Here is a 23,582-nt window from a genome sequence, read left to right as displayed (position 1 = left end):
AGGAAACAGCCGGATGGATGTTGTTCTCTTCCACTAAATCAAACCTTTAGACGTCCCAGTCACATAAAGCTGAGCGGCCCTGCTGGGCTTTAAACCCAGGATCTCCTCTTTATAAGGCAGGTGCTGTGACCAGCTCAGCTGCAGCGCCCCAATCACAGCTGAGAGCAGCATGTTAAACAGTTCTCCTGGAGAACAGTTGGAGGAACACCTGGAACTGTTCCCGGCCCAGTAAACACAGTAATGAGCAGCCACGGTTTGTGTGCGCAGACTCTTTGTGCTGGAATCGTTCTCACCTCACCGAGCGCTTTGTTCATCATCTCAGACACAGAGCGAGGCGGTCGCTGTCAGACTGCAGCGTGAGGCGATGGAAGCGACTCATTGTTGAGCTCACAGCTCATTCTTCTCTCAGCGGAAAAACAGCATCACACGGTCATCAGGCCGTGACAGGAAATTACAGCGAAACCAGCAGAGATTAGTTTGGTTGGTATTCCAAGTACCTGCGAAAAGACCACAAACAGGCCTGTTTGTAACTGCAGGACTTCTCCTGAGACGCCGTATTAAACTGTATGTAGTGCTCATTTTTGCACCAGTGATGCATCAAATGTGCAGTTATAGTCTGCTGAGTATGAATAAAACTTGATTTTTAAAAATGAATTTCAGCAGTGATGGGGTGACTGTGCACTACCAGGAAAAAGCTACAACACTCCAAATATAACCAGTCTTACATGGTTTCTTCCAAAAAAGTTGGGAAACTGTAAAAAACAGAATGAAATGAGTTGCAGGTCATTTAAAAAGTCCATCCTCTGTCTTCCATGAAGGAGGAAATGATCAACGCAGTTTCTGTATCAGCTGTAAACACGTTTATTTCTGCTGGAAAGTTTTAACATGAGAGTCTATGGGGACTGACTCACTGCTGCCTCTGCTGGATGGCAGGGAAACTGCAGCTCTTCCAGCCCCATAGGCGCATACTTTGGTCCAAACTGTGAAATAAGCGGCTGATAGACCACCTAAACTTTACAGGCCTGTCCCATCATATTTAGAGCTGTGCTCATATTTTGTTGCATCCCATCCCATGATGCTCTGCAGCTGTCTGTATGTCCTCTGCTTATTTTCTCTCCTTTGCAGTTGATCTTCATCCTTTGCTTTCATCTTTTCAGGCTGAAACTGTAAATATAAAAAAATGTGTCTGCGCTCTCTGATGGACAAACTGTTTGTAAATGACTTGAAATGTCAGTAACTGACACTTATTACCTCCTATCAGCGGAGCAGTGCAGCATGGGAAAGATCCGATAGCTGCAGATCAATGTGACTGCCCTCGGAGGATGCGCGGTTTGGATAAACACAGTTGGTGGCGATGAGCGTCACTCTGCAGAGGAACGTCTCAGCGGGAGCTTCGAAAACAGGCTGGACCGTTTCCACTGCTGCAAATATCCTGCTGTAAACTCTGTGAGTGCTGATCTCAGATCAGCCTGGGCGTTTTCTGATGCTGTGGTTTAAACTGTGTGACCTGGAGGAACATTTATGAGTCCTGAGCTGTCATCAGCTGAGACAGCCGTCTCTTAATCTGAGTTATTTTGGTTTATATTGAGGTCATTTGTCAGAAAGATGGATGTTTAATCAAACAGAGACAACAGGAAAATGATTAACATATTTTAATAAGAAGTCTCAGAGCGAGCAGCCTCGTTAAAAGTCAGCACTGAGTCCTCTGGTGGTGTTTACCATCATCTACCTGTTACCTGCCGGCCATGTTTCTGCATTTTTAACATGCTGCAGATCGTTGTCTCGTTTCTTTGCACCGTCCTGCAGCTGTTTGGCAGCAGCACGTCTTTAAGTTCAGCTTTTAAACTCTCAGTGTAACTGCAGCTCAGTGTGGACATGAGGCTCAGGACTTTTTCACAGCGAGGAATTCAAACCACACAGCAGCAGATTAATGCCTGACCTCATGCTGTGGAGGGATCATCTCAGACGGTCTCTGGGCTGAAGTTTAGTCTGTTTTCAGCTTCTTCTTCCTGCCGTATGGTGGCGTTTGTCTCTGCCCATCAGGGACCCTCAACATAAACAGTTTCACCCCCTCCTCCATCTTCCCTGTGCTCGTAGCTCTGCACCGACCCTCCAAACGTCTCTGAGATTTAGTTTTCCGTCTGTCCAGCGTTCTAGCAGAGCTGCACGTTTTTCTCTTTTTCATGGATGTGAAACTTTATTGTAACAGCTGGGAGAGCAGCCACGCTGATCATGTTGCTGAGGCTGAGAGAATCTGGACTGTTTTTAACTCTTTGACAGTGAAAACATGCCGTCTGCTCCAGCGTCCCTCTAATCATTGTCCATGTGCTGTGACCTTTGACCTTGCTTGCTCTGACCCCTTCTGAATGGAAACAGAGAAGTCTGTGAGACTTGGTCTGTGACTTAGTGGTCACAAAGTAGCCGTGCTCTGCATCCTCCCAGCTTTCTGGGTCCTCTATGACTCCAATGGGACTGATCTCCAAAATGTTTGATTAAATCAGACCTGAAAGCAGCGACTGAGACCAGAAACTCATCATTAAAGTGTTTACTGCGCAGGAGACTCATGTTCATGTCGCCCCCTGCTGGCCACTAAAAAAATGCAGCTTTAAAGAGGACATATCATGCTTTTAAATCCTTCATTGTGGTCTATATTAAGTAGAACTTTAACGCTTTGGTCTGAACTCCTCGTTATTGCAGCTCCACAGATCCCTCGTTTCCACCTGTTCTGAGGTGTCTTAGAGCAGCTCGTTTTGGTGCGGCCTCTTTAAATGTGAATGACATGTTTCAGCCCCGCCCCCCTTCAGGTCGCAGAGCGTTCCACTCCACCCCATTCGGCCATTTTTGTAGTTTGATAGCAGCGATACGATTATTGACCGGCAGAGAAACGGGCACTTCGAAGAGGCTCTGATGCCGGGGGGCGATGTAAGGAATCATGTGGGTTAATACACCAACAACCGAATATTTTGACTTGTCTACTTGCGGGTTCAGCATAACTGAACTTGGACTACAAAATCACTGCGAGGAAAAAAATGGCGGATTCACGAACTCGGTAAGCCGGAAGTCCATGACCTTGTTTAGCAGTTCCACAGTAAATACTGTGACGTAAGAGGAAAGAAAATGTGACGGAGAATAGAGAAAACTGAACAGACTGAAAATTATGACCCAGAAAGAATATAAAGATATCTACGCAGCACTGGGACAGAATGCATTTAAATTTCCTGCACTGCTACACACTCAGAGTACACAACAAAGTGTATTTAAGGGCTAAAAAAGTGGATTTTGCATATGTCTCCTTTAAGGCACTTCCACTTTAACAGTTTAAAGAAAAAATGCTTCACAGAGGCAGCAGGAAATCTTTCAGCACTTTCAGTTTAAAATCCTGTTTTTAATTAAAAAACCAGAAGCAAACAAACATAAGGGAGAATGTGAAGCATCCAGGAGGCGACTGCGCTGCTGCCGCCGCTCCGGTTCAGCCCAGCTTAATGAGAGCCAGGCGGATTCCTCCCAGCAGAGGAATGTTTGAGGGCTGAGCTGCGGTTCAGACGTGTTCTCCACCCAAACACGAGCCGAGCGGCTCCCCGTGCTCCTGTTACTTCATTAAACAGGATGGACCTCCGGCTCAGCCCTCCGGTGTTTTCACAGGTGGGTGGGTGCTGTGGTCTTTAGCTGTAACTGACATTTACCCAGACGCAGGTTTTTGTCCAATATTAACCCTGCAGGAACTGATTTTGGGGGCTGGAAGCAGAACTCCTCCTCATGAGCATCATTTATCTGGAGCTGTTTTCTGGGGTTCATCGTGTGCTGCTGTTGTTGTAGGACTGCAGCTGTTTCCACTCATAAACTCGGCTCAGTTTCAATTTTCTTGGTGACATGAAGCCATAAATTAATTTTGTTTTGCTGCAGATTCATTAGCTCCTTTTTTATAGTGACTGTGAGCTGCTGCATGAAGAGATTTCTTTTTTCTCAGCTTAAAAGACACAAAATGGGCAGACCGAGAAAGTACACAAAAATATGACAAAGACTGGCAAATATAGTTTTAATGTACTTGTACTGCATTCACACATTCCTGTGTTGTGCCATTTATTTTAAAGCTGTAGCTCCTTCTTATTTTATCTAGTTTAAAAATCTGACATATATGATGCTGTTTTATTACAGCCTAAGCTACCAGCAGTATATATGCCATTAAAATCATCTCCAGCTGCAACAATAATGTGATATTGTCCAGTAACATCAAGTATATGAGACTTTAGGTACTTTAAAGGTGCCTTCTGTAATAACCCTCAACACAAGGGGGCAGCATTTTAACAGTCTAATCTTCTAACTTTCTTTCTAGCCCCACCCCCATAACCTGTCGAGACTTTGCTTTTTCCCAGGCTGCTGAATGAGCTCTTCATGACTTACCTGGTTAACTCGCTGCACCTTGTGGTACAAAGTGGTATTACATGAAAGTGCAGCCTAGTCCTTTATTAACTTCAGGTAATATCTGTGCAACACAGCGCACAGATGTTTCTGCTTTTAACTAAAACAAAAATTTATCAACAAAAGTACCTTTAAGTATATTTGATGCTCAAACGTTTGCACTGGTACTCAAATACAAACCCAATTTCCTGTTCTTGGAAACCCGTTTAAAAACTCCTGGAGAAACAATCACCACCAGAGCAACAAACAATAAAAAATAAACTGCATATAAGAAGACAAAAATAACAACAAAGATGAGCTACTAAACCAGTCTGGGCTTATCTGAGTGTCCTCGGATACTGGCGGGGGGGGGCTTTTTCCATGGCTGCTCCCCAGGCCCCATGTTTTCATCCTCTGTCCATGTCAACATGTGTGCAGCTGCTGGAGGATGAATGGACAGTTATCTGTAAGGACTCTGACTCAGTAAAAGCATTAATGATGATTTAAACGTGTGCGTCATGAGTCCTCTGCAGCTCCTGCAGTGTGAGCTGGGCCCAACATGCCCTCCTGTGCTTTGAATGTGATCAATAAACACACACACACACACACACACACACACACACACACACACACACACACACACACACACACACACACACATGCAGTCTGCTGATGACTTCTGCTCTGCTGCTTGCTGCACAGTCAGCTTGCAGGTCTTTATTTTCACCACTGCACTCCAGGGATTAGCCACTCACTTTCACATGCAACTGTATTGATAAGCTAATGCTAATCTATTGACATATAAATGTGATCATGTTCCAGTGAGTGAATCTCACAGTGAAACTGCTGTGGTGTTGGGGCATGCTAGGAGATATTTAGCCTGCTTTAGCATAAAAACTGTTAATCATTTTTAAAAACTCAGAGCAGTTTTACACACTGGATCGAGAACAGCTGTTATCAGAACCACCAAAGTCTGAAATTTACTATGAAAACATAAATTCACAGCAAATCGGCAGCCATCGTTATCAAGGCTGCTGACCGTGATAACTAAAACACATTAGTGTCAAAGCTGCAGTTCCTCTGCCGCCCAGCAGGGGCGCCACAGTGAGTCAGTCCTTATAGACCCTGTGTTAAACCTTTCCAGCAGAAATAAACATGTTTACAGCTGATACAGAAACTGCTTTGGTCTCTGTGGATAAATAATTCCCCCTTCATAACAGCTGTAGGGGGGAGGATGTTTCTAGAACTCACCTGTTTAAATAAAGTTTGCATTATTAGGGGCGTGGCCTGTCTGACTGACGGGTGGATGGTGACACAGATGGCTGTAGCTGCTAGCTGTCTGCTAGCCATCCCCTCAGCTAACTGGAGTCCCTGAACTGGACCTCTGTGTTTGTGCTGTTGGAGCCTTTTGGAGCATTTTTAATGCAATTATCTGACCAATAGTATGGCTGCTGTGGCTTCATTGGACTAACAGACCATTCAAGAAGGCGGAGCTTGAGTTTGGATGCGCAGTGTAATTTTGGGATTTTATTGGTTGTTAATGAAACCTGATTGGCAGGTATCTCTGTGTGTGACTACCATTCAGTCTGTAACCTAGCACTCCACCCACTCATTCAAATATGGTCACTTCTGGCTTCTGACGTGGCAGCAAAATGTTAAATCTTCAAAATGTGAGTTCAGAAACTAACGGGTGTGTCCATCTTTTATATACAGGTCATCCTTAGTGCCGGAGCCCAGATTGTGTTTTATTGCAGGTCTAACACACACTTTATGTTCGGAAACACAAACCTGTCAGAGATGTGCGCCTGCGCAGTTTGGGCGGTTTCACCTTTAAGGACCTTTACCTGACTTTTACTTGAATAACCCTGAAGAGCAGCAGCAGCTCGAAGGGCCCTCTGAAGCCTGAGCTTCACATGCACACGCACACAAATGCACGTTCACGTGCTTACACACCACAGCGGCGCACGCGCTGGTGCTCGCGCCCCGTGCTGCAGGTAGTAACCCCTCCCCCTCCGTCCTGCCGCTTCAAACACAATAACCCTCCGCCGTTGCCTCTTCTCCGGACACACCGGCTGGCTTCCCCCGGTTCACCCTCTCTGCTCCGGCCACAGGTGAGCTCCTTTCACGCCTCCATGTTTCCGCTTTGCTGCCTGCGTGTTCGCCTCGATGCCTCCAAACGCAGCAGCCGTTACTCTGCCGCACCGGGCTGTCGGTACCGGTCACAGACCGACCCGCTGACGATGCCGTACTCCACCATCCTCCCGGGGTCCGTGCTTCTGAGCTCCGACCCGTCCTAAAAGAGGCTTTGCCCGGGTTAAATCGGCCCAGCGATGCCGCTTTAACCTCATTGTTCCCCCCGTGAAGTTTGGTGGAAGTGATGTAATGTAGCCCCGGCGGGTCGTGCGCCGGACTCGGTTTAAAAACTGCGCTTTTAACGCCGCACTGCTTTGCTTTTTCTGCGCACGTCTTAGGTTATACCCGACCGTGTGTGTTTGGTTAGTTTAGGCACCGCTTTCACACCGGGCTTCAGGTCGTTTTCCAGGAAAATCCAACTCCTTCCGTGGATTCTTGCTGATCTTCATCACCGGGAACAACAGGCTGAGGACTTTTTAAAGAGCTGTATTTGGTTACTGAGTAAGTGTGAGCTGGAACTGAGTCACCCGAATTAAAGAGCAGTTCCTGAGGATTTCTATGAGAGTTCATGTCCTGTGATTCAGCCTGTACTCTGTGGCCGGTAAGCAAACTGTCAGCTTGTTAAATGGAGTTTGGCGTGGTGCAGATAAACGGGATTGAATCAGGGGTTTCTTGGATTTTCTTGCAGCAAAATAGATTTCACAGCCTTACGTGGGTTACAGAATTTGCTGAGCTCAGGTTCCACAGTACGTGTCAGACAGAGGTGGTCACTTAGCGTCAGTAAAGTGAATCATCCTGAACACAGAGGCAGGATTATTCGGACTAAAACAACCTGTAGGTCTGGTTTTCCCTGCAGCTCCATCACAGTGAAGCATCTCCACCTCTCAGTGAAAGCCACTGCACCTCCAAAACTTCCCTGTCTCCTGTGCCGGTGCAGCCGCTGAGGTTTAAATTAAAGAGCATTATTCAGCAGTATTCATGGGAAAATAAAGTGCTGAAAGAACAGGAGGAGGAGCTCCTCCCAGTCTGGATGATTTACTGTTTATTCACTGAGCTGATGGGAGCTGCTGCTGCTGAGAGGAATGTGGGAGAGGGAAAATTAGAACAATACTTTGAGAAGAGGTGGGGGTGATGACGGGAAACAGCTGAAGCTCTCAGAGGTAAAGGTTTGTGGCTTAGATACTTTATTGGATGCTTTTGTAAGAGAATTGAGAGGCTGACATCCCGACCAGGGAACGCCGGGATCACAGATGAGACACCGTCAGTGTGATCTGAGCCCGCAGAATCCAACAAGAGGGAGATGTGACCTCTAACCTGTATCACAATTAATCGAACCTTGAGTATGATTAATGATCTGCTATTATTATTGTTGTTATTATTATAGCTCTGTCTAAAGTTGTGATGTTGGTGCAAAATACTCACTTTCCTTGAAGTTTTTGATCAAAGCCGGCTTCACATCATAAATAATATGAATGAATGGTTAAATGAGAGCACAGAAGGTGTTGGGGACATTACTTATTCTTAATTTCTGTGTTTAAAAATAGTTCAAAACTTCCAAAATTACCAAACTTTCAGACAAAACTGCTGCTGGGGCTTTTAAGTCCTGACTCTGTGTATTGTGTTGCAGAGATGTCATCTGAAGTGGGAAAAAGGGCTGGGCGGCACACTGGTGTAATACCAGTTTGTATCACAAGAGGGTGCAGCGAGTCGTCACGCTGAGTTTAGTGCAGGTGATGCTGGAGTCATGTGACCACAGTGTAGGTTGTTTGTAGCCTTATGGTAGCACTTCCGTTCCTGTGGTTACCTAAAAAGTCATGAAAGTGAAGTGGGTGTGGCCACTGAGAACCTGAACCTCTGTGTCTGCTGCCACACCAAGACCTTTTGTTTATTTATTTAAATGTATTCTTTTTTTCACCCTCATGTTGATTAAAAACTGGGTTTTTTTTTCCCTCAGGCTTCTGGATTATAGCAGAAAATAGGCTCCGCCTCTATTAGCTTTCTTCTCCAAAGTTAGGAACGCCGTGCTTGTGTGTGCAGAACTCAGGCAGGAAAACCGGAACGATCCGGATCAATAGTGTGGCTAACATTAGCGCTGCTCGCTGCAGGGAAACCACTGCCTGTGCTGAAGGTGGTCATGTCGCTTTGCAGCTGAGGTACAGATGTTCAGTTTCTGCATCAAACGGGACGATTTTCCGAGATGTTCCATGTTTTCCACTTTAAACCTGCCTTTCTGCTGTCAGGGCCGCAGCTGCCGTGGGAATGAGTGTTAAATGTGTCCACGGTGATCACAGGACACTGATGTTTTTTTTTTAGCATCTGCTGAATAATCTGTAATTAAAAGCCTCAGCTGCAGCCGTGCATGTAAGCTGGATATTCCTTTTGTTTTTGGACTGATTGTTAAATAAAATACGATTTGAATTCATCGTCTTAGACTTTGGGGAGTGAGCTCAGGCTCCTTCCAGTGTTCCTCCGGCTGGTTTCGTGCTGCTGATGTTTAAAAACCAGCCTGTCTGAAAGCTGCTGAGGCGCCCTCTGAGGCGGGCGCTCGTCTCAGAGCCTCACGGGGGAGACGACGAGAAGCTAATTCCTCTTTTCACTGAGTGGAATTAAATGATTGAAGTGCTCCACATTCCCAAATTCTCAGAGTTATTTTGGGGCCGTGGCAGCGCTGAAGGACGGCTGTATATTCATGAGCTCTCCTTTTAGTCATTAGGCCCCAAATCTTCCTCCAGACGGGCTGCCAACCAGGTCAGCGACACTTCGTCTGCCCAGAAAGCATCTTCACGAGAAATCAGCACAGATTTAAGCTCAGCCACGGCTTCTGTTCAAACATCTTTACTGGAACAGGTTCCTCCTCCTCTTCCTCGCCGCTGTCAGTCACCTCCTCACTATTGAGTGTTTCCTGTGTGTCACACGTTTCATTTTTAGATGCACTGACTTTAATTTGATGAGTAAATGTTCAGCGGAGGCTGCAGGGAGTCCCCACAGGACCTCGAAAATCTCCAGTTTTACACGAATCAAGCTCCCATTGAGTTCCAGCAGCGTCGGCCTGAAAGGAGCTGAGAACGCTTTGCGCGAGGATCAGAAATCGTTTATTAGCTTCATCCCGTGGGCAAAGATTCTCCGTGAGATATTCACACTAAACAAGGCATGGCCTCCATCCTTTGAGTCCTCCTACGGAGCACCGGAGCGCTCAAAATTAAATACAGATCTAAAACTCAATGAATAAAAATGTGTCACTGGGAATGTTTAGTGCTCATCCTCTTCTTTTAATTCCAACAGTGTTTTTTTTTGTTTTTGTTTTTTTTATTTGTCACAAATTTTTTCATTAGTGTTTTTTTTTTTTCTGTCACTGATAAATTATCTGGATGCCCCCCCATCAATGTTTTTATTATAGTAACTTATTCAGATATAAAATGGTCAAAGTTGTCAGTTCTGATGTTTGGTAAATATTTGATCAATCATCTAAAGTTTTTTTCACAACATGTGGGAAATATAAGCAGACCGTAAAACGACTTTTAGTTGATAACTTTATGAATTGCATTAAATGACCCAAATTTTACATAAACTTGAGCTAAAATAGTGATGATTTATTATCATAATGATTTTGTAGTTATTAACCCTGTAAAGCCTGAGCAATGAAATAATTCCCAGAAAATTCAAATATTTTGAAGCTGGACAGTTTATTGGACCTTCTGACGAATTAAAAGAAATTAAATATTAATTTGCATAATTGTTTTAATTTGTACCATATTTACTACATCTTGTATTTTTGTGCAGCTTATTCATGTCTGAGAAGCGTTTGTGGTTACAGGATTAATGCATTCATGCTGGCGGTGTGCAGTATTTATGTTTTTGTTTGAGACCAGTTTAACTCTTTAAGCTTCCTGTTACTCTGAGCTACCTGCTGAGCGCTGCGCCTTCCTACCTGCTGAACTGAATAATTTCATGTTGGAGATTAAGACAAAGATCTGAGTGCTGTGCAGCGTTTCCCACACGGACTGCGGGACGGCCGAGAGACCGGCACCGCCATCGGCCGTTGTAGTGGCCCTCGATATCATTCAGCTGCTTCTGCAGAGAGCTTTAGGTTCACTGGTGGGGTACAAACCACCACAGAAGAAGACATGGCGTGGACTGACGGTCTCCATCTCCAGCAGCTTGGACTGCATCAGGTGGAGAAGTGGTTCGTGTGCCTCTACGGCGAACGAGGAAGTCCACCAGTACTCCGAGATGGAGGAGATGGAGCTCATTCATTGGGGCTGATCACAGCTAAATATGATTTAGATTTTGTTGAACTGATTTTGAAGAAGCACCGTTTTCCTGTGGGAGAAACGGTGGGATTACAGAGTTTTGTCTTCAAAATGTCTCGATGAGGAAAACCGCCCTCGTGCAGTCGCCCTGTACGACGTCTTCACGCCTGATTTTTGTATGTGCGTCAGTAGAAAGTATGAAGTGGAGGCGAGCCCTCGCTCTGTGTTTTGGACTGAATCATAACCCTTACACATGCGCAGCTTCTGCAGCCTTCTTATTCCTGACGTGGCCGTGGCATCGGTCCTGGAGCTGGACGCTCCTCCGCTGTGAGCGCGGTCTGTCGGTGACGTAACGCTGCTGTGGCGAGCGGCGCCTCGGCTCAGAGGGCTCCTCTGCTGCTTGTTGGTTTCTGCGTGCTGATGAGGAGCTGCGAGTCTGAAAACGAGCTGTGGACTCACAGACCGAGTCAGATCAATAGGTCCCCGCTGGCTCTATCCCAGTACCCCCACTCTGCCCAGTGCTCCCAGTGCAGCCCTGCTGTCAGCCTGCAGAGCGGCTGCGTGCAGGCGGCACTGAGCCAGCCTGCTGAATTAGAGGTGATTATATCACTGTGTGTGTGTGTGTCTGTGTGTGCCTCTGCGACAGACTGCCGTTTTGTTACATAACCAGTTTTACACCAAATCAGCCTCGGTGCTCACCGGGAGAGGAAACGACCTCCAGCCTGCACCAGTCATTGGTCAGTGTGCCGCACAGGTGTGCACACATCAGCGTCTCATGTGAACATGCGAGCTGCAGCGAGCCGGCAATCACTAACAGGAAGTGGGTCTCCACCTTCTCAGAGGTGATGATGCAACTGTTTTCTTTGCTTCACCTGATTGGAGGTAAAATCTGGAGTTTCAGGAAGATGCAGCCAAAGAAGTTAAACAAAAAAAGGTCATCAGCTCAAACCATCGTTACCTGCAGGCCTCAGAGCTCCGCCCATTGCTTCTAAGCTTCAGAAGAGAAGTGCGACCGACTTCGATGTCATTAAATCAAGTTCAGGATCCTGACTTTTATCAGATAATTCAAACTGCCGTCCCGCTCCTCACTGACTCACTGCTGGCGCCTCCAGTGGACATTAGAGGAACTGCAGCCTGCGGCCTGGAGCTGCATTCATCAAGAAAAATGTCTGATAATCTATTTTTCATGTAGATGTGACACAGGCTTCAGCCTGCCTTCAGTTCAGAGAAGCCAGTGTGTTTATCTGATACTTGCTGCGGCGCCACCTGGTGGCCTACCTGATGTAAACGTTTGCCAGATTAATTAACTGCCACTGTTGTGATTTGATTTGACTTTCAGAATAAAATGTGATGTTCCTCCCACCCTCGGTGTATTTGGAATAAGTCAAACCTGCGTGAGGAGATGCTGCCGGTGAAATGAGCCTTTAACCCTCAGTCAGAAATCCTGCATGTCGACGTGTCGCCGTCTAAAATGAAAACCGGCCGCTCGTGTTGTTTTGTCCTTGTTATATTTTGGTTTTATGTGCAGGAAATGAGCCGAGTCCTTCATGGTTCTACTCTAGTTATTCAGTGTGAATGTCAGGAGGGATTTCCCGTGGTCCATTTCGCTAATCCTGAAGCTCCATGAGCTCCTCGCTGCCTCTCAGCCTTCATTTTACACTTCTGTTCCTTTTAATGAGCATTTCCCTGCTGCACAGTCGGCCGCGGGGCCGCACGCTTCTGCAGGGAATGAAGAGCTGTGCTCATTAATGGTGCTGAGGTGCCTCCATCTCCACCCGTTTGTCTCACGTTTAACTAAAGCTTCACCAAAAATCATCGTTCAGGCTCAGTCACCACGGTAACTGCTAAAATGGTTTTGAGCCCTCCTCCGGTCGTGTTTGGGAGCCTTCGTTGTTGTCGGTGATGATGATTGTGCGTGCAGTCAGATCTAAAGTCTGATGCATCAGGATGAAGCTCAGGTTGCAGCTAACCTGCAAGTTGCATCATTAGATTGTTCAGCATCAGCGTTAGCATCAGCGTTAGCATCCTCAAACCAAGTCCACGACTTCTCCCCCAAACAGGGATGAAGTCTCTGGCTTCGGGCAGGTGAATTTAACATCTACCTGAGGTCTGTCTGTGATGAGTCGGGCTTTGTGAAACTGGTCCCAGGTTTGAACCCTGAAACAGGTTTTTGGAGGTTTGTCCTCACAAAGATCTTCATCCAAGTACGGAAACACCCGCAGAGAGGCGGAGTAATCCTGAACAGACAGACGGAGTCTGATCGGGCTAATCCCTCCTCACCTCCCTCTGCTCTGACCTGCAGATTACCACACACACACACACACACACACACACACACACACACACACACACCCACCCCCAGGACTCCAGAAGACACAATGCTGGCTTCTTTATGGCTTTCCTAACCCAACCCTAACCTCCTCCTGTACCTCTTTATTCACTCTGCTTTATGGGACCTTCTTCGTGACCCCGGAGGTCGGCTCGGATGGTGTAACGGTATAAAAGCAGACCCTCATCTTTCTGTTAAACTGGTCCCGAGCTGCTGTGTTGTGGTCACGTGTTCTAGTGCACAGAAACTGCAGCGTGATGTCAGTGAGCTGTTGAACGCACATGCTGTGATTATTGTATTTTGGGTTTAGTGGACAGGTTGCATATAAAAAGCTGAGGTCTGCCCGCTGACACAGTCTGACAGTTAATGATTAAATGTGCAGAACAACTTGGCATCAGCACATCTATTTCATAAGAGCGGTGCGTAGGAGAGGGACACATGCATCCTGCTTTGCAAACAGCCTCCTCCACATGGACTAACTTACAAAAAGAAATTCATCAGGCAAATGATCCAGATCTAGATTTGCCTCTGAAGGTCGAGCACGTGATGCTGCATGAAATCAGTGTGGAGGCGTCCAATCAAACACATTTAGCCTGATTAACTGGACTAATATTAAGAAAATAATGTTTTGACTCTTTTTTGCATACATTTCAAATTAACCACCACCTTATTTTTGCGTATTGTTCTAACCTGGCACGCAGTCTTACACCAGCAGCTTGGCTGTTGGGTTGCTCCCTTTAGGGGGCACCACAGCCAATCATCTGCCTCCATCTCACCCTATCCCAGCATGGCACTCTGCCACACCAGCCCCTCTGCATGTCCTCCTCCTCCTCCTGTTTCAGCCAGCAGTAGCACAGTTTCCACCAGCACCCCGTTGGCCAACAGTACCGGTGGCAGTCGTCATTAATCCGGGCCTGCACCGATGACTTTACATCGGACGCCCTTCCTGACAGTTATTTCACATCAATATGGAGAAAAAAGGGGGTTCTCTCCGAGGAGCATCGGGAGAGTTTGCACGGAAAACTCTGATGCACACCTGCAGGGGTCAAAGGTCAAAGAGACGAGCGTTTGCTGTTCTGAAAAACAACGCACTGCTCCATCCTGCAGTAACTTCAGTGATCGATTAAAAAGTTTCTCTGATGCTACAAAACACGTGTTTCTGTTTCTTTGTGACTTCGTGTTTGGATTTAAAGGGAAAAAGAAATAAAATTCGTTTTTCACATCATGTGGATTTGGAGGATGAAATGGAAATAAAAAAAACATCTGTTTTGGTTTTTAAAATCCATCTTCAAAACAGAAAAACGAAGAGTACACAAAACCCGTATGCATTAATCGACCGGCCAGCAGGTGGCGCTCACACCTTTGCTCTGTCCACTGAGCCGGTGTTACTGCGACCAAAGCGTCACCGGCTCTCTCTGTCCTCATCCATCTTTATGGCTGTTTCTGTCTCCACCTGTACACCACATGGACAACAGTACCGGACCACCTGCTCGTTACACCTACAGGAGCACCTGGGGCTGTTTTTGTGCTGACGTTAATGTCAGAGGAGGTTTGGAGCTCTGCGGTTATCGAGTCAGCAGACCGTTGACTGTGCACGTCAGCGCTCCGCGAGCCCGCTCTGTAAGGTCAGGTGATCCGACGCTTCCCGCTGGTCAGTGAATTTCTAGGAGGTCAGAGATGTGATGAACTGACTTCGTGGCGTCCTGTCACAGCACCGCACTCATTCACTGAGATACCTGTCCATGCAGGCTGCACAGCTAGCTGCCGCAAAGGTTAAGTGGTGTGGCTAAATACTGTAGTCCATGTAGTCTCTCTGTATCAGTCTCTAACTTCTGTCCACATCCAGGTGTTTCAGTCCATCTGTCTCTCGCTAACATCTGTTTGAGGTTTTGCAGACACGGGACCGCTAACCACATGATGGTAACTTGTCGGCCGTGTAGGATGATGTGAATAAAGCCCAGAGGTCTAGAGACCGGTCTGTGACCATCTGCCAACCACCAGTGGTGAGGGACCAACACCCAGCAGAAACCTCCTTGTGGCCGCTTTGCTTGGTAGTAGTGGTGGGCAGATCGATCCAAAATATCGATATTATCGATACAAAGCTGGTATTGGTATCGAACAATATTAGCGTGATAGGATCGATACTTTAGTTTATTTGTCTCCTGTGAGTTCAGTGTGTTGCTCCTGTTCATCAGGGAGCAGATGTGTCTGTGCAAACACAGCTCCTCTCATGCAGGCACTCTTTGCTCCGCCCCCTCCTCTCCCTCCTCTCTGCACCACTGTGATTAGTTGTCTGCGGTCACGTGACTCAGCGGTGCTGAGCAGTTATGGGCTGCAGTGAGTGAGAAAGCCGAGCATCGTGCAGCTGTACTTTACAGCTGGAAATGAAAACAGTGTAAACAGTGATGCGTTTTGGGAGGAAATTCTCTACTGTGGGAACACCATGGACTTATTTAAAGACGTGAAAGAGCACGAAAAAGAAAAGGCTTGGTTCCCGAGGAGCAGGAGGAAGGGTATCCCTCAGACAGACCCAGACCCCGACCCGGAGACAGAGCCCACTGTCACAGTCCTGTCAGAGAGGCTAAGAATAACCAGGTAGCTCATATAGTGGTGAACCTGACGTTTCAGTCATCGCTCATGTCGGTTCTTCAGGATTAGTTAATGTTAAGAAGTAACTTATCATCTTAGCTGTTACTTCAGCAGACTGATTTCCTATAGACAATATTCAGGCAGTCAAATATATATTCAGCCCATTAAACTATGTTAAATTACTTTATTGAAACGAACCCTTTGTGCAGACTCATCATCTCTGTAACAGACTAAGTCTATGATTTAATTGTTTTAATATTTTATCTTTACTCTCGATCGAGTCTGCATTAAGAGAATAAAAACTCAACCTGCTCCCGACAGTTTATCTTCAGTTTCACTTCCTAATCAGCTGGATGTGCCATGATTTGCGTGAAACGCCCCTTTTAGATTGGTTAGATGCTGCCAGCACCACCCTTTCATGTTAACCTGTAGGACAACCCTGCTATTAACTAACTTAACCTAGCTGGTTAACTTAAGTTGATAACAACTGTTTATCCTGATCGCCAGTGTTAGGCTAAGCTAATCCAGATACCCTGAATATGTTGAACTCCCTTCATAGTGCAGGTCACTGGTTTCTAAAGAAAATCCAGTTTCAAAATCCACGAAAAGCTGAAAGCTGTGTTTGGAAAGTAAAAATCAGAGTGATTTAGTGGTCATTAAAATGTGTTCAGATTTGGCAAAGTGATGATGATTCATGTCAAATCATGACACACTGCTCTCCCCTACGTAAGGAGCCTTTATAAGTCAAAAGTATCGGTATCGGTATCGTCAGTACTGGCCCTATATTTACTTGTATTGGATCGATACCAAAATTTGCAGTATCGCACACAACTACTCGCTAGCGTATTGTTGCAGTCGTAGTTTGAATGGAAGTGACGACCTCGTCTGCAAACTCTGTCCAGCTGCTCGCTGAGGGGGAGTGAAGGTTTGCCTTCAAAGTAAAAGCTGTTCCTCAGCCCTGCAGCCAACATGTTTCAAAGGCACAGCTTTTACTTTGAAGGTGACCCTTCTCCATTTACAGTCTGCACTCTTTTCAGGTTTCACTTTCCTCCATGATGTCTCATCGCTGTTTCTTACGGTTTGTTCTACCGCTCAGAGTAGCTGAGATTTGCAGACAAACAGGAAATCCTGGAAATCTGCTGCCACCTAAAGAAATCGCTGAGATTTCTGCTGCAGCATCTTCTTTGCAGCCGGTTTCACCCAGCGAGAGCCTCCAGGAACCACCGCCAACCAGGTGGAGATGACACCTTTTTCCCTAGAAACTGCCACTATGGTGGACATCTCTGGAGCAATATGTGCACATGAGACATCTCTATATCATCTCTGTCTTTCTCATCTAGGTGTGTCTGACACCTGTGCCTCTGTATAAACATCCTTATCGATCTGCCTGTGTCAGTGTCTCACACCGGTCTCAAACATCTTTCTGTCTCCAGCCGTGGCGCTCTCCTCACGTTTCTCTCTTTCAGCCTGTCTGTCTTTATTCCTTATACGTACCTCAGGTGTGTTCATACACCTGTGCAGCAAGTCCAGGTGAAGGCTCTGTGGGATAACAATACCGTCAGTCAAAGAGAGAGCGGGAGCGAGGGAGGTATGGGCAGAATGAGGGGAGAAGGAGCGACTGCAGTGAGGAAGAGGAGGAAGGTTCCTCCAGTCATTACAGCATCTGCACTGCTCAGGCCTTAAATTACCTCAGTCTGGGGTCTTAGAGGAGATTTAAAGGCCTCAGATCCAGTTATTACGCGTCCTGCTTGCTCCAGAGTCATGTCAGCACAGTCTGCTCCTCTTTCATCACCCAGCACACCTCATCGGTCTTCCCTGCAGTTTGCACGCAGCTCGATCGCTGCCAGGAACGACTGGCCGGTCTCATCGGTGACGTTCGCAGGTTTTAGATCAGGAGTCGTGTGATACGCGTCCTCTGAGGCCCTGCTGGGCTTTTAATGTCAAACATCTGCAGGAAGTTTTTAACTTTCATTTAGGTTTCAGTGTTAACGTATGCCATAATCGGACGGTGTGGGCTTCCTGTTCCACAGGGGGCGCTCTAGAGCTCACCCAGAGTGACCGAGACACCGTGGAGCCGCAGAACAAAATGCTAATGCTTGACAGCGGGGGCGAGACAATAGATACAGCCTCATTTTTAGGTATTTTTGAACAGGTTTCTGTTCTGTTGAAATACTTTCTGTAGCACTGGGGACATCACAGCACCCCGAGCTGCTTTACAGCATCCTTCAGTTTAATTTGGTGCAGCTGTATTTATCCCTGACAGTAATCAGTCCACGATGGATGGATGGGTGGAGGGAGGGGTGGATGATACCTTATCTGATTAAATACAGTTTGTCTCAACATTTGATGAGCAGAAAACTGTGACGTTGAAACAAGTTGAACCCTAATGAAGGAAACTGGTTGTTGTTACAGGCTGCTGTTCAGGAGAAAAACTGTAACATGTTTAAATACTTTAATAAATCGTTACATTTACTGATGCTCTGCGTGAGCGCGACATTAAATAAGTTCCTCCGTGCCGCGCTGCGTCTCGGCTAACACCCACCTGTCCTCTTTCTCTTCTGCAGGTGCGTTCGAAGCAGCTTCCTCCTCTCGACCTCTGACCTCAGCCCCGTGGCAGCAGTGATGAAGATGAAGATGAGGATGAACTGCTCACACTGACGTGTGAAAGGAGGACGTATGGACAGACAGGAATCCTCGACAGGCAGGCGTTACCTAGCAGAAGATTTTGGGAATTCTTGGAATTCCCTGTGTTAGGAATACTGGTTCTTAAACAGATTAAAAGTGTGAAGCTTTTATTCCCTGAAGGATCCTGAAAGAGAAGCTGATAAATATCTCAGTTTTCTGTTCGGAGCCTCCAGATGTTTGGTTGTTTCTGACATCTTATTGGAGGTTTAGGACCTCGATCTGGGACTGCTTTCGTTTTTTTATCACCATCCCGCTCTCGGCTGGAGGAAATGGATCAATCTCCACTGAAACGAGAACGGACGACAGGAAGTTGATCCCTGCAGGGAGCGAGGTTGAGAGACAAACCGGGAACATGTCGTGGAAGAGGAACTACTTTGCGTCGGGTGGCGGTGGCAGCGGCGTCAGTGGAGGCGGGGGAGGAGGAGGAGGAGGAGGCGGGACGCAGGGAATCCTGGCCCCTCGCACCATGACGTCCATCGCTCCCAGCAAAGGGCTGAGCAACGAGCCGGGACAGAACAGCTGCTTCCTGAACAGCGCTCTGCAGGTACCGTCTCGCTCTCTGACCTTTGACCTCTGCTTTCAGACTCATGCTGAGTGTATGAGTTCACACCTGAGGGGAAGGAAGGAAGGTGGAGAATGTGCTAATGATGCTTCTTTGCCTGAACAGAGGGTTTACAGATGTGATGTTTCAGATTTTGGATCCAGATGTTTTGATTGTGTTAATCCAGCTGACTGTTCAGTCCACACAGGTGTTCTCTCTGAGGAGCTGTAGAGTGGCCACAGGTGGGGCTGTGGTCCGTCACTGAGTCTGTTCAAATCCCTTCAAGGGCGTCTGATACGAGGGGCGTGTGCGACTAGGCGACTGTCACTATTGTCACTGTTTGGTAGCAGACGTACTAGTCCTTTAATCTAATTAAGATTTTAATTGCTGCCCAATGCTGCGAAATGTTATGCAGCCATCCGCCACCAGGTGGAGCTGCAGCTCAACATCGTGACATAATTCTGCTGATCCAGGCCAGAAGATTTTGTTAGCCTTCATGTTTTTAGCTATTTTGAAGGTGACAGAATGAGAACAGGGATACGGCGAAGGGTGGCTGGGCGCTCTCTTAGAGACGGGAGTGCGCGCCACGCTTTTCAGTCACAGTTTCAGTTTTTCAGATATTGTCATATCTTAATAATGACGTGAGCATCTTTTGTAGTCGTATCATATTTAACATCAGTGTGTCTGGAGTATGAAGTTCATGATGCAGCATTTACAGAACGTGATTCATGTGGTTTTAAACAGTCCTCAAATTGAACCTGAAATCTGAGTTTCTCAGTTTCTGGCACATTTTTCCCTCCTTTAGTTCCCGTCCCTGTCAGATCGTTTCAGTTCGGCTTTGCACATGGAACAAAAAGTGTGTGTGTGTGTGTGTGTGTGTGTGTGTGTGTGTGTGTGTGTGTGTGGGCCTTACTGTGGACTCATAAGTGAAATGTTTCCTAAGTGAAACGCCTCTCCAATCATATTACATTACAAAGCGAGCGGCTCAGCCATCGAGGACAAAAACACTTTAATTGGAAAATAAATCAAAAGTATACAAAGAGTCGTGTTCAGTGTTTACGGTGTTCACGCTGCTTCAGGTTCCTCTGGATATCAGCTTCCGGGCCAAAGCTGAAGGATGGAGATCATTCCTGCTTTGTCGGAGCTCCAGGTTGATCCGTTTATGGGATCCTGCATGTCTGCCTGCTTTTTTTCAGGCCTGACCACAGATGCTGGCTGGGATCCATGCCCATGAAATTCCCCAGAGTTTCCTGGGCATGGATCCAAATATGAATTCGATGGTCTCGTAGCCACTTGGTTGTTTCTCTTGCCTTGTGACATGGAGCTCCATCATGCTGGAGAATGCAGATGGCCACCTCCTGGATTTGGTGGAAGAGGTCGGTCCCTCTGGAAATTTTGAGTGAGTCAGTCCTATTTACAGAATATCCAGATGCGGTGGAGGGAGGGGGGAGGGGGGTTCAGGGGTCTCAGCTTCTTGTCTTTGCAGATAATGTGGAGGTGTTGTCTTCATCGAGCCGTGACTCTGCACTCAGACACGTTTGAAGGGGTTATGTGAGAATTAGCACCTCCAGGTCTGAAGCCAAGGTTCTCAGCTGGAAAAGGGTGGAGTTCCCACTCCAGGTTGGGAACGAGTCGGTGCCCCGGGTGGAGGCTCTCAGGGTCTCGGCCATGAGAGAGAGCGGATTGGTGCAGTGATAAATGTGAAGCTGTTGATTTACTGATGATCTGCACTCTCACGCTCACCTGTAAATGAGTGAGATCGCAGGTAGGAGTGGCAGAAACGAGCTTCCTGAAGGGTGGCTGGGCTCTCTTTGGAGCTCAGGAGGGACTCGGAGTAGAGACGAGACAGATCGCATGTCTCAGGTGGCCTGGGAACCCCTCAGTGCCCCCCTGGAAGAGCTGGGAGAGGGGACCGAGGAGAGGAGGTATGGGAGTCTGTTTAGGGGACGGATGGTATTTAATCTAAAGTGAACTACATATAAAATATTGCAGTAGTTTTTGTACTGTCTGATATTTTATGAGTAATTTGAGTATTTTGGTGTTTGCTCTGTAATAACAGTGTGAACAGGAATCAGAGGTAGTCATTAACTGAGCTCCTCCTAAGCTTCAAACACATAATTAACTGTTCAGTTTGACCCTCAGTGAGTCAGCACAGGTCTGACTGATGGAGGCATCGCCGTCACGCGGGGGGGGGCAGGCTGTGAGCGCGACAGACGAGCTGACTGCTCGCCGTCGTACCGACTCGCAGCAGCTGTTTCACCTGCACTTTCACCGCAGTGCCTTTGAGCCAGCCAGCTGGCGCTGCGACAGGTAAACGACACGAGTCCTCCACCCGTCACGCCCTCGTTAATGACAGCCCGGCTGATCTGCACTGTTTGTTTCTGTGAGGCTGTAATGAGCACGTGCAGCAGCGTCGCCTCCCAGGCTGAACGCCGCACTCGTTAATGAGTCATCGGGAGGAGGAGGTGTGAGGGCGGTAATTATCGGTGTAAACAGGATGACTCGTTAACCCCTCGTGGTGAGGCCGGCGGTTTGTGCTGCTGACATGGCGGCGCTCACTGAAGAGGAAACGCTCATTATGAGCTTAGAGATTCAACAGTCCTGCAGCAGCCAGCGGTCAGAGGTCACACACAAAAACACACACAGCTTTTCCAGGTGTTGGACAAGACGTGAATAAAGCTGCTGGTTATGACATATTTGAGGTATTTTCTTTCTGTGCAGCTTCTTCAGTTTCTCAGCTAATTAGTGCTCCAGATAAAATCCCAGAATTCCTCTCTCCAAAACTGGAGCTCAGACTTCTTGGATCAAAATCAAAGTGTCTGTGGGAAGTAAGTACCTGCCTCAGGTATCCTTCAAACTGTGAACACACACTTCCTCCTGACTCGTCTGCACCGCTCAGCTGGGAAACTTCCCCGCTCGGACCCCGCAGCCGACCGGCCGTCCGGACATGTTAAACCAAATGGATCAAACGGAGCGAGCCCGCGGCGCCGAGGCGGCGGACCGGAGAAGTCATCAGGCTGACGGGACGCTCAGTGGCTTCAGCGTGTGATGAAGACAAAGTGAAGAAGATCGAAGTAACAAGCAGCTGCTCACACTCCATCCTCCTCCTCCTCCACCCCGGAGCGTCCAACTTTCCAAGAAAAAAATCACTTTGGCTCATTTTATTTGACTTTCTGTCACTCACGGCTGCTGCTATTATTATTATTATTATTATTATTATTATTATTATTATAAATAATATAAGCCACACAGGTCAAACACACTAAAGGCAGACACCTCGAACCTTTAACTCATCTTAATGCTGCAAAGGTTCGATGTGTCGGCCTTTAGTTGTCAAACTTCAACTATAAATCGAACTCTCCATCTGAGCTCTTCATCGACTTTATAGATAATTTTCTCCTTCATAACAGCTCCACGGGGGGGTCTGTAACTCACCTGTTAAAACTTTGCATTATTAGGGGCGTGGCCTCTCTGACTGACAGGTGGATGGTGTCACAGGCGGCTGTAGCTGCTAGCTGTCTGCTCGGCTTCCCCTCAGCTGACTGGAGTCCCTGAACTGGACCTCTGGACCGTGTTTGTGCTGTTGGAGACGTTTGAATCTGACCAATAATATGGCTGCTGTGTGGTTAAGAAGGCAGAGCTCCAGTTTTAATGAGTGAAAATGTAGGATTTAATTAGGATGTTACTGATCAGCAGGTATCTGTGATGCTCCGTACAGCCTGGATGCAGCTCGATGTGGCCTTGTGGTTGATTTTTTTGTGCTTGTGTGTTATTTATTCGGTCCTGCTGGTGGCGCTGTTAAAGCGTCCGGTTGCTTTAGGTGTTAAAAATTGCCTGTTCAGGTGTTTTCATCATCAGTGGCCCGTCTCCTGCTGCGTCTCTGCAGGCTGATTTTCTTATGTAAAGAACTGAAAGCAGTGAGCAGTGATTCCTGTGCAGCTCTGTGCTCGGCGCGCTCGCAGAGCTGCACAGACGGTGTGTTACCTGGCCGACCTGCTGGACGCTGCGGCAACATATTGGAGCCGGCGGGAGGGCGGGACAGGAAGGAGGAAACAAACAGCCAAATGCTGATGCTGCAGTTTGTTTCACTGAGGACTCAGGTCCAGCCATGAATCACATCCACCGCTCTCTGCTTCAGAGGAAGGAAATCAGCCTCACGACTGTTTGTGCTTCAAACAAAAACCCCTGTTAGCTCCAAAGATTAAGTACTGCGTCGTTTATATCAAGCACTTATTTCTCTGACCGTTTGTAAGATTGAAATCCTTCACAGATCTTTATTTTCACTTGAATGCATCAGTTCTTCGTCCTGGTGGAAGCTGCGCTCTCTCATTTTTCTGAAACACTGCTGTGGCTCGTGTGTCGTGTATCAGAGATTTAACTATGACTTCAGTTTGGATGAGGGGTGTTTTCTGCAGTCTCCTCGCTCAGGGCGTCCTAACCTGATCTGACTGCATCGTTTTCAGCTCCTAAATGAGTGAAAATAACATAAAAACTGTTTGTCGTTAAATAAGTTAATGACTTTGTTTTTTAATTCATGATCTTCAGAGACCTGTTTTAACTGCAGCCCTGATTTATTCTGTTGGCTAAATGTGAAAAATGTAAAGTTTTATAAAGTCCTGAAACCCAAAGATTAAGTAATTAAAGCTCCCACACCGAG

The 23,582-nt window shown here is 47.0% G+C and overlaps 1 protein-coding gene across 5 annotated transcripts in view; it reads left to right on the top strand.

Moving 5' to 3' along the window:
• usp54a (ubiquitin specific peptidase 54a) overlaps positions 1 to 23,582 on the top strand; it is a 54,784-nt gene that overhangs the window by 4,911 nt on the left and 26,291 nt on the right. For 3 of the 5 annotated variants that reach the window (XM_030747876.1, XM_030747873.1, XM_030747877.1), the window contains exons 1-2: positions 6,373 to 6,509; positions 18,264 to 18,928. In XM_030747876.1, the coding sequence (XP_030603736.1) occupies positions 18,737 to 18,928 (192 nt within the window). In that variant the 5' untranslated portion in view covers positions 6,373 to 6,509; positions 18,264 to 18,736. Of the gene's footprint in view, positions 1 to 6,372; positions 6,510 to 6,869; positions 7,133 to 18,263; positions 18,929 to 23,582 lie in introns of those variants that run through there. The other 2 variants (XM_030747875.1, XM_030747874.1) reach the window with 2 other exon arrangements.

Source organism: Archocentrus centrarchus, chromosome 15, assembly GCF_007364275.1.
Source record: "Archocentrus centrarchus isolate MPI-CPG fArcCen1 chromosome 15, fArcCen1, whole genome shotgun sequence".
Lineage (NCBI taxonomy): Eukaryota > Metazoa > Chordata > Actinopteri > Cichliformes > Cichlidae > Archocentrus > Archocentrus centrarchus.
Note: the sequence above shows the minus strand (reverse complement) of the source record. Positions and strands in the feature narration are given on the sequence as shown.